The sequence below is a fragment of the Choristoneura fumiferana genome, chromosome 14, assembly GCF_025370935.1.
Source record: "Choristoneura fumiferana chromosome 14, NRCan_CFum_1, whole genome shotgun sequence".
In the NCBI taxonomy this organism is placed as follows: Eukaryota; Metazoa; Arthropoda; class Insecta; order Lepidoptera; family Tortricidae; genus Choristoneura; species Choristoneura fumiferana.
This window is the reverse complement of record NC_133485.1, coordinates 8,281,914-8,300,518: the sequence shown is the minus strand read 5'-3', so window position 1 is coordinate 8,300,518 and position 18,605 is coordinate 8,281,914. Positions and strand designations below refer to the sequence as shown.

The 18,605-nt window shown below is 36.4% G+C and overlaps 1 protein-coding gene across 1 annotated transcript; it reads left to right on the top strand.

Moving 5' to 3' along the window:
- Positions 1-1,077: 1,077 nt before the first annotated feature.
- Positions 1,078-10,286, top strand: cv (twisted gastrulation BMP signaling modulator crossveinless). Its single transcript, XM_074097504.1, has 5 exons — positions 1,078-1,624; positions 1,975-2,181; positions 4,455-4,590; positions 6,049-6,117; positions 8,583-10,286. The coding sequence occupies exons 1-5, from the start codon at positions 1,417-1,419 to the stop codon at positions 8,704-8,706; spliced, it is 744 nt and encodes a 247-aa protein (XP_073953605.1). The 5' UTR covers positions 1,078-1,416; the 3' UTR covers positions 8,707-10,286.
- The last annotated feature ends 8,319 nt before the right edge of the window (positions 10,287-18,605 follow it).

Genomic DNA, 18,605 nt, shown 5'->3' with positions numbered 1-18,605 from the left:
ATATCTGCCCCGGCCGGGATTCGAACCCGGGACCTTAAGCTTCGTAGTCAGGTTCTCTAACTACTCGGCCATCCGGTCGTCGATTCTTCGATTAATAGGTATGAATAAAATGGTCTGATCAGATTTTAGTCGGCATTTCTATCAACTTTTTTAGTGTAAAAAAGTAGTGCGGTATCGCAGTTTTTTCTTTAATATTGTGGATAATTTTTTTTGTTCTATCTTTAAGAAGAGTTTCCGCAGCGCATGCGTTACCTACATTATTGAAGTTTTAGTACGGATCCAGCATTATCCAATTAGAACTATTGCATATTATAAGAATTACTGTACCTACCATTGTGGAATAAGCGTGGAACCTTTTCCCAGTAAATTTATCTCAGTTCAGTCCAATTGAGATTCAGTTTCTTCTTAAACAGTGCTTTGCTAAATCTAGGTACTATTTATTAATATTTTAATATCTAGTAACTTAATTAATAATAACATGAGTACGAGTAGGTAAGTACTTGTATGAGTCAACGCAATAAAAAAGTGTTTCGCCGCACGACACGAACTTCGAGTTTCTAGTTTCGTAGTAGCCCTGCTGACCCATTCTCTGAGTACCTAGTCTGCAGGGCTACTACGAAACTCGAAGTTCGTGTCGTGCGATCCCTCCGACACTTACCTATACTATTTAATACTAGAGCGATAGGGAAGGTACGATACGAACTTCGAGTTTCGAGTTTCATAGTAGCCCTACTGAGCTTAACAAATTATATGGGACCGATTACTACTGACACGCATTAGATGGCGTTTGCAAGCGTGGTGTGGCATCGGGGGTTAAATAGTATGTTCGCACCTTAAAGCGTAATTTTAGTTTATTAAACTATAATCAGCGGCGCAAAATTTGGCCCACCCTTCATACAAAATTACCGATTCTGTATACATTTGAGGGCCAAATTTTTTTGGAGCAGTTTTAAAGGTGGCTCAAACATTGGTTTTTTGTTACTGGCAATTTACTCCTATTTCATTCATTCTTTCATTCTATTGTTCAATCAATCGTTGACGTTGACAGCCAGCCAAGCAGTCAATCAAACTAGACAGGACAAGGCCATATCATTATATCTCTCTCATACATTTGGATAACGTTTGGAGCTAAAGCGAGACATCACTAACAAACGAACCGAAAAAACAAGCGTCAGCCTATCCTTGTTTAACTTGTTTTATTTTATTTTCATTTCATACTTCAAGTTGCGCAGACGCATGTAGTCTCGTATCTGTCAATTTCGCAGATAAATGGGAAGATCGGAATTTGTTTATTTGCCCTTAAAGTATAATTAAGTTAACACGTGTTTTCTAAGTGATGTACTTTATCTAAAATTGAAGTGTTAAAAGCTTGGCATTGTTTAGATAGGTATCTGAAAGTGGAACTCGTTTTCTGCCATGGCTCTTAAATCGTTTTGTGTGTTGGCTTTGGCTGTTTTGTTAGCCCTGCCCATAATATTCGCGTGTAACGAAGCTATTTGTGCCAGCGTCGTGTCAAAGTGCATGTTAACTCAGTCCTGCAAATGCGATCTCAAGGATTGTTCGTGCTGCAAGGACTGTTTCAACTGTTTGAGCTACTTGTACAGTGAATGCTGCAGCTGCGTTGGTAAATGGTTTTTTCTTTTAATCAAATACTTTGTTTGAAAGAAAATGGTAATTAAAAAAAAAATTTGGTTGGAAAGAAAAAAAAACTTATTTTAATGGTTTAGTGAAACATGCTCAAACATTATATTTTGTTCCCTTTAAAATCAAATGCCGAAAGGCACTTCCCTCTTGTAAAACCTTGCTCATTATGAAGTAACTAGTTACATGCACTGTAATTGTTTTAAACAACAGATGTTGAGATTAAATTAAGCTGATAAGGAAATCACATTATTATGGATGTCATCAGTATCTTTAATGTCATAATAAAGCAGAATCTGTTGATTTTCAACATCATATCTTTCTATTTTTCAGATATGTGCCCAAAACCAAATGAGACTCAGAATGCTTTATCCAAAACTTCATATGTGGAGGAACTTGCCGATGGAATCCCCGGTTTGTTCAAAGCATTAACTGGTGACCCAGATCCACAAAAACGGTGGCTGTCCATTACCTATCCCGTAGATATTGACATCTCAGCCTACAGACCAGCTTCGGATAAGCAGTTGGTGTATCATTTACGTAAGTTAATTCTACATATTTTCTCAAGTTTGCCTTCAATGACTAAAATGATTCAATGATTAACATAAAATTTGGAATATCTCTAGAAATATGCCAAAAACATATAGTTTTTGTCTTTGCTTATATGCTGGAATAATGTCTGGAGCTGCTAAACTGCTTCTAAAAACAAAACAACTAGAAAGATAGTACTTCTTTGCTATTAACACAGGCTACACATGTAAGTAGAGAACATTGTCTAAGAACTAAGATCTGCCTGTCTAAACATTTAGCAGTTATGGATTAAAAAAAACATTTCTCTGTCTAATATTGTGCTATATTTCTATCTAGTTTGTGTCCAATAAAATGCATCACATAGATAAAAGAAAATTTATTGTTTTATTTTATTTTAGACAATGTCTCAGACTTTATTCAGCAATTTGGATCTATTTATTTCTAAAAGGCCATAGTCGGGTTTCCATGCCAAGTCGGCCCTTAGATCAAATAGGCTTGGTTTTTTTTTTAGTACCTCTTATACTTAGTGAAGAATATTTATGCTGAGTATGAACAACCTACTTGTGACAGTTTTTGACTTACAATTTTTTTAAAGATTTCCTATAATGTATTTTGTTTGGGATGTATTCAAGCAATTTGCTTCAAATTTTGAAATAACGGTCTGTATATAGATTTACTTATAAATATAAATATAAATAAATATCACAGAACAATTCACACCAATTGACCTAGTCCCAAAGTAAGCTTAGCAAAGCTTGTGTTATGGGTACTAAGCAACGGATAAATATAATTATATAGATAGATACATACTTAAATACATATTAAACACCCAAGACCCGAGAACAAACATTCGTATTTTTCATACAAATATCTGCCCGGACATGAGCTTCAAACTTCGTAGTCAGGTTCTCTAACCACTAGGCCATCTGGTCGCCAATGTCACCCAAAAAACGAATACTAGATCATATAAAAAAAGAAAAAAAGACCAAATAAAAAAGGACACATTTTTTATGTGGTTGTGAAGTAGTGACACCTCTAGATTTTTTTCTCAGAGTAGACCATATAATGGCCTAATACTACTAAAATTTTCCAGGTAGTACTTGCTATCAAAAATCAGCAATATGTGTATTCAAACTGTTTTTTCGATGTTGTATGTAAACAAACTCCTCTATTATGATAGAGTTTTCTAATCAGTTTGTTGTATATAAGTAAACTTTTATTTTCTGGTATAAAGAGCCTGTGTCAATTTGGGAAAATGGTAGCTTATATTAGAGAATGCTTTTTTTGTATCAGCACAGTTGTTCCAGATATTAACCCCAACATACAAATAAGAGAAGTTTACCTCTTTATTAAATTAGTTTAGACTAATACACAACCAAAGTGCTGTTTTGTCTAATCTCAGGCTCACATACTATTTTCCCTTACTACTCAGAATGACCCATTATCATTTCTAGGAAGCACCATTTACTGCTATTGATTAGATAAGTGCAAACTTCCACAGCTAGTTAACAGTTATACAAGATTATCAACAACAGTTAAATCTCACAATGGGACCTCCAAGTCGGAAAGCAATAAAAGGTACCCCACAGAGAGAATAAAGTGACTCATTATAGTGGAATGTTTTGTCTACCTGCTCAAAGCGCGTTAGATCAATATTGATCCTTCTTGCATTTGAGAATGATTTTAGGATTACGTCACACTGAATTCATTCGCGTCCTGCCGTCAATAATAGGAGATTGTGGTACAAATTTACACATAAGTAATATAAAATAGTCACTAGGTATATATGTATAGGTATTGAATATCTACCTACACGAAACAAAGTTATTGACTAAATTAACAATGCAACGAAATTTTGAGTAGGTAGCATCGCGCCGCGGACCGCAAAACATTAAACGCACACAGTATGACAAATCTTTAAGTCTATTATTTAACGTTATGTTATGCCTGATCATAATTAAAACAACACCTGTTTCGTATTATTCAAATTGCATCTTATTTACATACTATATCATATTTCTGTAAGTATTAACGAAACAATCCAAGAATATTAGGTTCGCATTAGTTATTAACTTATTCCTATTAATTGCTATTTAATGTTTCTCAATTTTTCACGAAATTCTACACCAATCAAACTACTAAACTAATCGTATTCCATCCTCATCACAACAAACGCACAAGATCGTTAAACCGTTAAACTTTAGTGAACGAAGTTAAGTCAGAAAAAATATTTTTAGCTTTTATAGCTTGTAGTAGTTTGACATCATTTGATATGTTTCCAGAGAGCATAGAGCAGGAGTCGGAACCGGTGAGTCGTGACGTGGTGACCTTCAACTGCACCATCGCCTACATGTCGCAGTGCATGTCCAGCGACAAGTGCCGCGCCTCCTGCCTCTCCATGGGCGCCAATAGTTTAAGGTACTTAATTGATTGATTCCAGCGTTTATTTTGATTTACTTACTTTAAATTAGCTCTGCAGGGCTACTACGAAGCTCGAAACTTGGAGTTCGTATCGTACCGTCCCTCTCGCTCTCGTATTAGCGAACGAGACGAACTTCGAGTTTCGTAGTAGCCCTGCTGTTAATGTATGTATTATGTTTCTTCTTATAGTCAGCCAAAGTAGCTGTAATTAAATATAGTCAAATTGTATTTAGGTACGTTAGATATACATAGGTACCTACCTATTTGTTACGGAATTCATTGCAACTGCGTTGAAATATCGGGAGATTAAAGGTAATCACGATATACATCCCGTAACATGGAATCTCATATAAAAAGTAGCTATTCTGTGGCAAACTAAGTAACCAATTACACTTTTTAACCCCCGACGCAAAAAGAGGGGTGTTATAAGTTTGTTCGCTATGTGTGTCTGTGTTTCTGTCTGTGGCACCGTAGCTCTTAAACGGGTGACCCGATTTGAATGCGGATTTTTTATTTAAAAGCAGGTTTTCTGGCGATGTTCTAAGACATGTTTTATCAAAATCGGTTCAGCCGTATTTGAGATATTGAACTTTGAACCGGGGTTTTCCAACTTTTTTTGGTTAGTGTTCTTATCTGACAGTCAGAATATTGATAGATAGTGATAGTATCGTCCGTTTGTTTGTCGTTACAGCCGTGCTTGCAATTGGCTAAAATGTCAAAGTTGTCAAAAGGACTTCACGGTACTAGCGCCACTAAATAATAGGTACCAAGCAAGTACCAAGGTGCTCTATGTTTAAGTACATTAACCCTTAATTTGAGAAGGAATAAAAATAAAGTCTAGTTTGGCAGCATGAGTACCAAGGTGCTCTATGTTTAATGAGAAGGAATAAAAATAAAGTCTAGTTTGGCAGCATGAGTACCAAGGTGCTCTATGTTTAAGTACATTAACCCTTAATTGAGAAGGAATAAAATTAAACTAGTTGGCAGCATGAGTACCAGGAGCTCTATGTTAAGTACATTAACCCTTAATTTGAGAAGGAATAAAAATAAAGTCTAGTTTGGCAGCATGAGTACCAAGGTGCTCTATGTTTAAGTACATTAACCCTTAATTTGAGAAGGAATAAAAATAAAGTCTAGTTTGGCAGCATGAGTACCAAGGTGCTCTATGTTTAATGAGAAGGAATAAAAATAAAGTCTAGTTTGGCAGCATGGGTGATAAATGATAATGCAGCCATGTTGGCATTCTCGTAAAGGCTTTCAGGGTGTTTGTGGCAATGGAACGCTCAGAGAAAATTAGGATGCGTTACTTGTAAATGAAAGAAAAGAGGAACTTCTGAAACAATGTTCAGAACGCTGTCTCTGAATCACCATAAGTACAAGCTACTTCCGATTTCCATAGGTTTGTTTTGCCAGGAGCACTATTAATATACATATTATTTTCAATCAAATTTTCAGATGGTTCCACGACGGATGCTGCGAGTGTGTAGGCGATAAATGCCTGTCGTACGGCCTCAACGAGAGCAGGTAAGGTTTACATTCGCCTGGCCAATTTATAATGTGTTGTCGATTCCGATTATGTAAACAGACGAAGCGAAAATAGCCCGCGGCGCTGAAAGCTGTGTAACACTCTGCGAAAACTTGCTTTATTTGTCGAATTGCACTCACTGCCAAATATTTACCGCTCACAAGCTGAAAAAAAAAAAGCTCAGTTTAGTAGTTAGTGAGTGTAATGTATGGAATTGCCGAGCTTATACCAGTTTAACATTGTAATTTTTTTATACCTAAACAGAGATAATAAGGTATCGTTTTTATTCAGCAAGCTACACGGAGCTAAGACTAAGACTGTTAAAATTAATGCGGTGCAAGTCCAAATTAGTTAGGTTATTTAAATTCCATAACCTAACCAACTTAGAAAAGTTCAAAATCCCCGACAATGTAATTTTAATCGCACTAATTCGCATTGCGTATAATATTATAAATGCGAAAATTTGTAAGTCTGTTTGTTTTCTTACTTCATCACGTTTAACCCGCTGAACCGATTTAGATGAAGTTCGGTATACAGATAGTTTGAGTCCCGGGAAAGGACATAGGCTAGTTTTGATCCCGAAAATTTGCATAGTTCCTTCGGGATAGCGATAACCAAAGTCAACGCGGACGGAGTCGCGGGTAACGGGTAGTGCTCAATAACTCAAAAACGGCTGAACCAATTGTGATCAGACATAGTCAAAAACCATCGCAAGGACACCCACACGTAAGCAAACCACATCGAAATCGGTCCATCCGTTTAAGAGCTACGATGCCTCAAACAAACACCTTCTCTTTTTGCGTCAGGGGTTAAAAATAGACTTTTTGGGGTGGCCTCTAACAGGCTGTTGCCCTGGTACTTTTGCTGCTTGAAGGCTACCCATTACACCGTATCATACCACGACTGTAATAGCAACGGGTCAAGGCTAAATATTCTTTATATCGAAAATTATAAGACTATGCCTTTGGACTATGCCCACTAGCACGTTTCATAATCAACCGTCGCCGTCGCGTGTCATGTATGCATTTGACATTTCGTTCCTGTCCTCGGTCATGGTATGATATACACGGTGTAGTGGGTAGAGACCTAGAGTCATTTCCACAGTCGTTTCGATTTCGTGTCAAGCGCTTACGGAGAGACCATCACCATAAAGTAGGTACTAGTACCCGAATCGGCCACCTGCGCAGAAGCAGGCGGAGGTCGCACCTAGCATTAACATATTGATCACACGTATCAAGTTACTTGCAGGTGTTGCCAATCATTAATAATTATTTATGTAAAAATCAATGCGTCATCTCCACACGCATCCAGACATTAAGTACAGACTGACCAACTTATCTGTGAACCAAACCAAACAAAACTACACTTTATGGGAACGACATTAAAACTTTTTCGATTCACAGATAAGGTGGTCAGTCTGTAGTGTTATGATATTTAATTGTTTGCAAGTTTGTAAGCTGGTTGCTAGTCTGCATGGTTTGCAGATTAGCAGCATGGCTTTTATAGCTTTCCGGAGAGTGAGAACTTATTTTACGTTTAGCAAGTTTCATTTAAATAATTGTCCAATAAACAACTTTTTTTTATTCGAAAAGTTTTACTATCACCACAGAACTTCCAGAGAATAAATAAATAGGTAGTACAAATCTATCACGTACACTTACAATTCAATTTATCTAATTGAAACATCTTACCTACCTTAACTTATTTACCTATTACTCGTTTTTCATTCAATTTATAATCTATTCGCCGCCAGTTGATAAAAAAATATAAAAATCAGAACAAATGCGCACCACTAATTATTTTTACGAATAAAGCCAAGAATTTTATACACTTTAGGACACTCAGCTTAAGTACGTATGAATAAACATGAGGGTTTGAATTATCAGGTTAAGGTTAAACATTTTTGTTTGCTTCTAACCGATGCAAATGGAGGTCCTACTTACGGCTGATATGATGATGATGACATTTTTGTCGTTCATTCCGGTTCAACATGCAGTTAGGTAGGTACAGGTCGTATTTTAACTGCACTGGTGTTAATAGAATCTAAAATAAAAGCTTAATAAATGAAACTTCTGTATATTTGAATCCTCTGGTGTTACTTGGTACGAAGAGAAGAGGGTTTGAAAATGAGACAAAACGGTTCTACAAAAGGTAGGCAGTGTTCCGCCTTCTTTTTTATTCGTCTTCGATCAACCTTTTAACAATTTTAACGCTAAGGGGCTGTTTCACCACCCATTGATTAATTTAATTTGACGGATAAATGTGATGTCGTCTCGGTCTATTCGACCAAAACAAACAGAGACGGCATCAAATTTATCCGTCAGATAAATTTAATCAATGGATGGTGAAACAGGGGGTTAGTCTTTGGATGCTTCTGCATGACTACCTTACAAATCCCTTCAGTTTAGGTAAACCTTGTATTTAGATCACATCCCTTAGAAAACTGTTACTTTGTTATTTCCAGATGTCTGGCGTGCCCCGGCGGCAAAGACTCGCCGGGCAACGCTCACGAAGACGACCTCGCCTACGACGAGTTTGACTACGGGGAGGAGGTTATGTCCGTCTCAGACTCCAATCAGAATGCTTAAACATAACATCGTTTGAAAATAATAATCATTTTTAATTTAAAACTATTGGAATTGATCTGATGCTTGTTGTGGTAAACATTTTGAATCTCTTTAGCTGATATGTGTATTTACGAAGTTAATGACTACATAAAAAAAATGTCCGTTGTCACTGTATGTCTGGTAGTCCAAGTTACTACCTTGTACGATATTAAACGTGGTATTTATCGGATATAATGATACTTTCTTTAAGAAATAGATAATTTTGTGTTCACAGCAATCGCTATCTGTAAGTTTGTGACTTGTATTCTACTTAAAATATGATTGAAAAATAACGGCATTACAATGCCCTTCTTATTTTGTATACAATCTTTATCCAAAACGGATATATATATGCGGAAGTATACAGGGTGTAACATTCATATTGGTCAGTATGGGAAAGTCTGAAACTATAAGACATACGAAGATCTGTTCTTAGGAACCATGTCATCGATTTTAATAAGAAGAAAAACTGCATACATTTAAAAAAAAAACTTTTACTCTTGTTCGGGAATCGAACCCGGTCGTTTTGAAAAATAAAACATACATTAAGTATTTTTATTTCGATATCGGTAATGAAGGTCATAAGCAATAAATGTTACTATCAAACACGATATCTAGAATGAATAAAATGCACTGTATTTCATATTCTTTAATAATGTAAATTTTATTTTCAAAACATCCGGGTTCGATTCCCGAGCCGAGTACAAGTTTTTGAAAATGCATGGTTGCAGTTTTTCTTGTTATTAAAATCAATGACATGGTTCCTAAGAACGGATCTTCGTATGTATTATAGTTTCAGACTTTCTCATACTGACCGATATTAATGTTACACCCTGTGTATCCGAACAAACACTACATTTATTAGAAATTAAGTAAATTTATGAGCTTTAAAATTATGAGATATTGTAAGTCTTACTATAAATATTGTGACAAAATGAAACGAAATCTATTTGGTACCTTAATTTGATTTTTGATTGTGACGTGACTCGTAACTTTAATTTGTGACAATAAATTAACATACAACCGGCAACGCACCCGCAGTCCCAATAATGCTGTAGGTGTCCATGGGCCGCGGTGATCGCTTACCATCAGGTGACCCGCCTGCTCGTTTTCCTGCTGTTCGATAATGGTTTTTGGAAAAAATGATCGGGGAAGTCCGTATTTGTCGTTCGTGCTCCCTCAATTAGTTGCGTTCAGTAGTAAATTTTTCATTTTGACATTTAATACTAAATAATAAAACTCCATATTAATTTACATAAAAACTACACTAATTTAATACAATAATAATTGATTGACACTTTGGGTGCTGTCGTATTCCGATTGAGATCCGACTTTTCCTGATAGAAATACATTATGCACTACATTAAATGTAGTACAGTCAGCATCTAAAGTAGCGGATCACTTTTTTACTCTGTCGCATCGACACACTGGCAATCTTGCATGGCGTTTATTACGTGGCTGTAAAACGACAAATTACGAAAGTGTACATTTACTTTTGATGCTGACTGTACATTTGTAAACGAATATTATATCTAGTACGCTGTTCCAATGATTTTCTGTGATTTACAGTCATAAATAAAATAAAAATTTAGAAAGAATTCTCTATGCTCGAAAATAAAGAATATCTCCTACTCAACCTCGTCTAATGAAATTTTATGAAATTAGAATATCTTCTTTAGGATTTATACCTAAAATTGCACGGATATATGTAAACTCTTTATACAAAATAAATAAACAAACATTTGACAAACGTTGAGATACCTACATGTACTATCGAAACAACTGAATCATGCTGTATAGATTCAGGCGTTACTTTGCGGAGGTCCATGTTAAAATAAATGGAATATCTGTCTTGCTCCTCCGCCAAGTAGTGAGGCCAAGTCGTGCGAAACAGCTACGTTTGAGTTGGAAAAAAATACAAACGTAGCTGTTTCGCACGACTTGGCCTCACTACTTGGCGGAGGAGCAAGACAGATATTCCATTTATTTTAACTGAATTATGACCCATTGTGGAACCTTTTCGTAGAAAAAGTCTGACTTCGCATTGCTTAACAAGGGAATTCATTGTGGCACTTATTTCATTGTGAGAACGTTCTACGGTGGGTCAGGAATGAAATGGTTCGAGTGTACAGAGCGAACTTATCCCTTTAAAGTCGGCCTTCAAAATGTTTATTCGAATTTTGTAAAATTTCACATACGAGGTTGATTCAGAGACCCTCGACATATCACCTATGCTTTATGCATTCCGTTCTAAAAAGGGCACTTTATCACATCATCGGAAATTTACTTACCTAATTTATATGTTATTTAAATGATCACGACGAACTAGATTTAATTACGCCAGCTTTATTTTTATTGAAATGATATCGTAGGTACCTATATCTATGTTCTTTCTATACATATACGTCAGTGTATCTTTGTTTATACATACATAACTTTTCTGTTCCCTGAAACAAAAAAAAAACTTAGTATTGTAATAAAAAAAAACCGTTTATCCAGGAATCTTCACTATATTTCTACATTTTAGCTTTATATTCTTAAAACCGCCGTCCCTTTGGCTTAATGTTATGATATTATAAATTAATTTATTATCTCTTGCCCTAATTTTCTTACCAATATGGTATAGTTTTATTTCAAATCGGCATGTACATCTTATGTGTAGCCACGTGTAGAAAATCTCCAAGTTTGTGCCAAATGTGTTGCTTGTACAAAACATGCCATGTTTATTAGAATTATTGTATTGTTCATGATTTCGTTAATTAGTGTAATCAAGAATCTGATAATTACCGCCATTAAAATGCCGTAGTGCAGTGCCTTACAATTTTAATTAAGTATAAGTAGATAATTTGCCTTTTGAAGTATTTTACATATTTTCTTAACACATTTTACATTTTTATGAGTTTTATACGACTTCTTGAATAGTAAATAAATACTCTTATTTATACGCGACTAGTTTTGATGATTTTTATATTTCTACACACGAAAACTTTACATGGGTATTTGTGAAAGACATTAAATTAATTGGTATTTATTGGATCATTCATTACAAACAATATTAATTGTATATACACAATCTGAGTTAAACCAGTAACATTTTGTATTCTCACTGGTCCAGTCCAGAATGTTTGGTATAATGCAGGTTGTTTATAATGCCTATTGTTTCCATACAAATAAGGCTTTCACCGGTACCAAAAAAGTATAAAGGAAATAAGCAAGTATTAAAGGGATATATACCGGTTTGACACCAGGGTTCACGACCCAATGCTGGAAAATAAAAATAATAAAACGTTTTTCTGTCACTCAGCAATTTACTCGCTTACCCATACTAAAAAAATATTGCTATTTAAATCCAAAAGGAGCTCTGGACGTGACCACCGCTGCCCTAGCTAAAGAAAACAGTTCGATTCAGTTTTTTTGTACAGTGTTATTTTTCAAATATCCCTCGATAATCATCGGGCTTCCAAGTGTTTTCAATTCGACACTATGATGGCAATCATAAAGTGGTAGGTATAGCCATGGCTTCTAAATTTTATTCTACCATCATAATTTTATTGTTACATATATCCATTCAAAAATTACAGCTTTCTAGCACTACAGTTTCTGAGCTAAACCGCAGATGGACGGACGGACAGACATGGCAAAACGGGTTCCGTTTTTGTAATTTTGGCTACGGAACCCTAAAAAGGGACCTTTTAACTTTTAAGTCTGTGTTTGGATGAGAAATGTTAACATTGCGAACGTTTGAAGATACCGTAAAATTGAAATGTTATTGAAACGTTAATTTTATTGTACTTGTCTTTATCTTTGCTTTAGCAAGATAACTTAGATAACAGTAAGATAAAGAAGAACTGTTGCTAACTAAATAAGTAGATACGCGAGTATCAAAATAAAAAACAAAACGTTTATTCTGTAAGTATGCCGCAAAAGACTTATCATGTGAACAACATTTCTCTATATTACCTTACCAGCGCTAAAATTGAGAATTACTTCGGTTTATAATAAATTATACACGTCACACACAATGTCATTCACGTGGAACTAAAGACGGATAGATAAACATATACTTACTAAAGGTTATCTCTATCTGAGGGATTTAGCGATATTAAAATATTCCAAGATCCTGTTCTAAACATAGACAAAATAATACCTAAGTATTGTTACTCTATATTCGACCTTACCAGCGCTAAACTGTTTCATTGAGAATTACTTCTGGTTTCATCAATCCGATGAATTATACACGTTTTCACACACAATGGCGAAATTTTCAGTTCACGATTGGACAGCTAACTGAGATTCGGATAGATAAACATACTTACTAAAGAGAGATTATGGAACTCTATGACGTCCTAGGGATTTCGAAGCGATCATTATAAATATTCCAAGATCCTGTTCTAAACATAGACAAAATAATACCTAATGTAGTATTATGAGTTACTGCTTACATATTCACATATACCGGGTGTGGCCTGTAATATGAGCAAATAATTAAAACATATATCATACTCCTTAAACTGAACAACATTAGTTCAGCGACTTTTAAAAATAATTAGTTTTTTAATTGAGCCCAGCGGATTATATCATTGAGGCAAGCGTGGCGGGATAGACGGCCGGCGCTTTTAGTACAAGCTTAACCGTGGTGACCCTGCCGATCCACATTATTGCCATGATAGCAGCGATGGGGTATGACGACAATTGCGCTAATTCTAAGCCAACCTGTAACTATATTGTCGTCCGTCCGTAAGGTAAGGTTGGCGTAATTTACGTATGGGTACGCCTGTAACTAGAAACCAGACTCCCTCTCTGTAGTAGCCAATAAGCGGGCTATCTCAGCGCTGTTGTGACTCGTTTCTAATAGATGAGAGTAAACCCGGCGACAGATAGGTTCATCCCAAAGTTTTTGGCACTGTGTGTTGTGTGTGAGGTAAGTCTTTGCCTGGGCAGGCTAACTTCCAAGCGTCTATGGTTTCGGACAAGTACGTTACCTCAAAATCACGATGTGATGGATGTAGAATTTTTCCAATGAAGGATAACGTAATGTAACGCTGGAAATTTGACGAACGCGTTGCTTGCAGGAACATCCTGTTATCACAGCTGTTATCCATTTGTATGTTTAAAATTTTATGTAGTTGCAGTTGAATAACTTGATCTACTTACTACTTATCTCACAAAAAATTTGATATTTCCAAAAGGGGCTGCACCTCATGACGTAGGTGAATTTAGGGACGAAAAGACAAAATCGAAGAATGAACATAGCCATGTGGGAATGTATTTGAAGTAAGCGATCTGAAAATTCGTTGAAGCGCCGCGGTTGATATTTGTATCGACAAAGCCCGAATAGCTTCAATCAAAGACTGGGGCACCCAAGAGATGAAGCGAGCTTTTGATACAATATTGTTTTTTAGACAGATTATTTCGAATTCTCTAATTATTTCACACCTACAGGGACAATCAGTGTATATAAAGTTTACATGTTCCAAATCATCGAGAAAACTGTTTGCTTCACCACCTAGGGTACCTACCGTCCGTCATCTAGGTATACCTACACGTTGAATTTTGATTTGAGTTCAGAAATGATTGGATGGATAGCAAGACTGAAGATAGACCGGTCCAAGTGGGTCACCTTGTTGACAACCGACGGACGACAAGATTGTGTTGTTTTGGAATAAGAGATTAGAGGGTAAACTGAAGCATTGCCAAACGTATGGATAAATATTTGGAACGGAATTTCGAACTTCTATCAACAAGGTGCATCGGTTTACGGAATTAAAAGCATTTTTGACATCTAATTTGAAAAGAATTTGTTTTCAGAATTTGCAAAAATGTTCAGCAAGCGTGAACGGCTACTTCGTAACCCCCTTTACTGCCAAACCCTAGCTGAATTCGGTTGAAATTTAGTTTCTAAACAAGGCAGAATATCATCATCATCATCATCATAAGCATCTCCAGTTGCACGCCACTGAGCACGATCCTCGGCCAGTCTCATCCAGTTCTTGCCAGCTAACCTGCGAAGATCATCGCTCCACCTGAGGCAGAATATGCTTACAACAAATTTTGGAGGCCAAACGTCTGAAAGTAGTACCAATTGCTATGGGACAAACGCTGCCGTCTTTTTTGGCTAAAGTACAAAGATTAGCGCCGTATAGAGTAGAAATTACCTCCGGGTTTACTTCATCTCTTAGCATCAAATTTTTGTTATGTTGGTTATTAGACCAGAATGGATTCTGACGAGGTGCTGTGTGTTAGGCTATCAAGTCCTCCAGCAGAGCCATTGTTAAACAACAAGATCGCGGCCAGGACGGCATCGTCTGATGTTTCTAGGCAGGGTAAGGTAAAATTCGGTGGGTCTGGAAGGCAAGATGTATGTAGCTGGCGTATGTTTCGCTTTGAGCTCTGCAAGGGTGTCGAGAGTGTTAGGTGCGGAGGTATCACCGGAAAAAATAATTTGTACCGCGCCTTTGAGGTCTCCATAATTAATTTTGGATTCAACAACCTTATAGATGTTACGTGGTTGACGATGTGACGTGGTATTGAAATTTTGATGGTCGGTATGGCTGTGAACAGTTTGATTTAATTTGGGAAGTGAGTGAATGCTTTGAATCTTTTTTGCCAACATGTAGTATGGAGAAGGGGAATGTCAACAACTTTTCCCTGCTTGATGATGATTTTATTTAAGCTCGATGCAACGGAGTTTCTAGCACCTTGAGGAATGCGTTTTATAATAGGTGTAGAATTTTTCAGCGAGCTTAGTTTTACTGAAAGAGAAACGTGAGTCTGTGTCGCGTGTGGTGCGCTGTAAGAGGAGCAATGAGATGTGGGAACATGTTGGCTACTTATTGACATATGACATTTTCCAAGATGAATGAGGAGACCTCGGGGACCTTTAAGGAGTTTTGGGAAAGCACAATGTGGGCTGGGCACTGAATGTATTCCTCTAGAATAAAGTGGAGGAATAGTTCAGACTGGCTGGCTGGCTGTCTGCGGGCACAACATTCATAAATAAAATAAATTAAAAAATAACAGAAATAAAGCCGGCCAAGAGCGTGTCGGACACGCCCGAAATAGGGTTCCGTAGCCATTACGAAAAAATGAAGAAATATTTTTCTAAAGATTTCGTATTTTGTGCGAAATTTTCCTAGTTTAGGTATATTTTACCTGAGGCTGCTATTTACTCTTAAACTACTAATAATTCTCAAGAAAACTTAACCGTTATTGTTTTCCTTGTAAGTTTGATATACTTACTACCATCCTAATTTTTTTTTAATTTTTCCACCACCATTTTAAAGGGGGGGAGGGACGCTCGATTTTAATGAAAATTCGCACTTTAAAATTGAATATTTGGCAAACAAATCACTGAATCGAAAAATCGTTTTAGCAACCCAAAAAATATTTTTTTGAATTTTTTATTTTACCTTTTTTGTCCGCATTGTTCACATAATATATATTCGTGCAAAATTACAGCTTTCTAGCATTGATAGTCCTTGAGCAAAGCCGCGGAGGGACAGACAGACAGACAGACATGGCGAAACTATAAGGGTTCCGTTTTTGCCATTTTGGCTCCGGAACCCTAAAAACCGGCCAAGAGCGTGTCGGACACGCCCAAGATAGGGTTCCGTAGCCATTACGAAAAAAAACAAGTTATATTCTGTGCGTTATAACACAATTAAAACATTTAGTATACCTAGTCTTAAAATCTATTAAGTACCTGAAAAAGAGCGTATCTTCACGGCACTTACGTCCTGTTGTTGAGAAGCACAGTTTTTCGGCAATAACTCAAAAACGGTACATCCGATCATGTTGAAACCAATTTTCGTTTAAAGTATTTATTAAGCGTTACCTTTCCATATTTTTTGCATATCTTTTGGACAAACGGTTTACAAGATAGAGGGGGGGGGGAGATACAATTTTCGACAAGACATCTGTACTCCAAATTTCATTGATATACTACATCTTGTAGTTTTCGAGTAAAATGCCTCTGACATACGGACGCACGGACGGACAGACAGACAGACAGACGGACTTGACGAAACTATAAGGGTTCCGTTTTTTGCTCCGGAACCCTAAAAACACTGACACTGGCGTTGTCAAAAAGAGTTTTGGTTGAATTTTATGGTTACGAGACGGCGGGCGGGCGGGCCGCCGAGGCAGCCGGCCGCCGCGGTGACATTATTTTAAAAGTAAGGTTTGCACGCTGCGACAACATCGGCATCAAAGAAACGCCATGAATTTTGAAAATGTTTCAAATTTCTATTGATTTAGTTTTACGCTGCGGTATGAAGCAGAGACAAATTGAAAAATGTATCACTTGTAAAAGTATAAATGAAATGTTATAATACTTATAATATAACTAAATCCATCATGTACCTTATGCTCATTTCGATTAAATTAAATTAAATTTTAAACATGAGGAATAAAACATGGCTAATGGGCTGACAGCTGACAGTTGTTAAATACCTATTAACACATTATTTTATTATAATAATCACTGTAGCTTAATCTAAAAACAGCTACATACTTAAAATTTGTTTTTAATTAAAAAACATCTTTTTATCTGCTGTTATTGGAAATAAAGCTACAGTGTCAACAAAAACATTAGGTAAGCCTCACGTAGCGCATATAAAAATAGCCTAAGCACATTTAACACTCATCTCATACATTGCTCAATACTCAATACAGTAAAAAGAAGAGTACCACTTTGCCGAACATTCGGTGATTTAGCCGAATATTCGGCAGAATACGAATATTCGGTAAATCTGCCGAATATGCCGAATACCGAATACAAAACGAATATTCGGCCCATCCCTAGTGACAATGGAGCCTTGTTTAAGTATCACCCTTTAATTTTTTTTCATATCTTCAATCAAATTGTTGTCTAGCTGCACATATATGTACGGTATGTACCTATGTAGGTATAGTATTTAAATTTCAAGTCCATTAGAAGTGGTTCAAGTTCAACTCGCAAAAATTGATTAGGTACAGACTAGTAGGTACTAGACACAGAACCGGGACAAGTGAAGCGGGAAAGGTAAAAGCGTGAATGTCCTACATAATACTACATGAAGGGTCCACGGAAAGAACGTGTCTAGTCACCTAAGCAACTTTTTGAGTTATAGTTAATTAGGTACTATGGTTACCATTTATTTAAAAGATCAAAAAATAGATTTTTTATTGTTTTCAGATTATTTAATTTAATTCAATGGTATGTCATAGTACTTTTTTAGCTCTACATTTTGAGATTAAAATCTCAATTTTAAAAAAGGGTGACTAGGCATGTTATTTCCGTGGACCCATCACATAGATTTGCGTTAATTTATACCGATCTACGAGTATTAAGGTAATTACGATAAAGCATACTTGACTTTGAAGGGTCAACGCGGGGCGGCGGCCAGTGTCGCTGGCAGGTAAACACCGGCGCGGCGAACCAGCTTTGTGGAAATAACATTTCAACTACCTACTAATCTATAATGTATGCTTACACACGTATAATGTTGGTGGTACCTACAACTACAACGTCACCTATACGAGATTGCAAACGAGTTTCTCCTAGTGATTATTCTACCTACAACAATAGATTTTTTTACAAAACGATTACCTTAACAGACAGATACCGGTCGGCATCTGTTTCGCGTGTTATTTACTACAAATGTTTTTTAAGTCGCCGTAGTTTCTTTATAAGACCAATTTTAATCAACATTCAATAGTCACATGCTTAAGCAGATTCATTTACTTACACAAACTTATAGTAAAGCCAAATTCTAAGAACTTACATTTTCTTACACTGTGGTAAAGCACCAGCAACCCAAGAGTGGTTAAACAAACGTAATATAGGTACAGTCGCCAGCATTAATATCTGCCACAGCGGAGCGTGCAAAAATATCTGACAC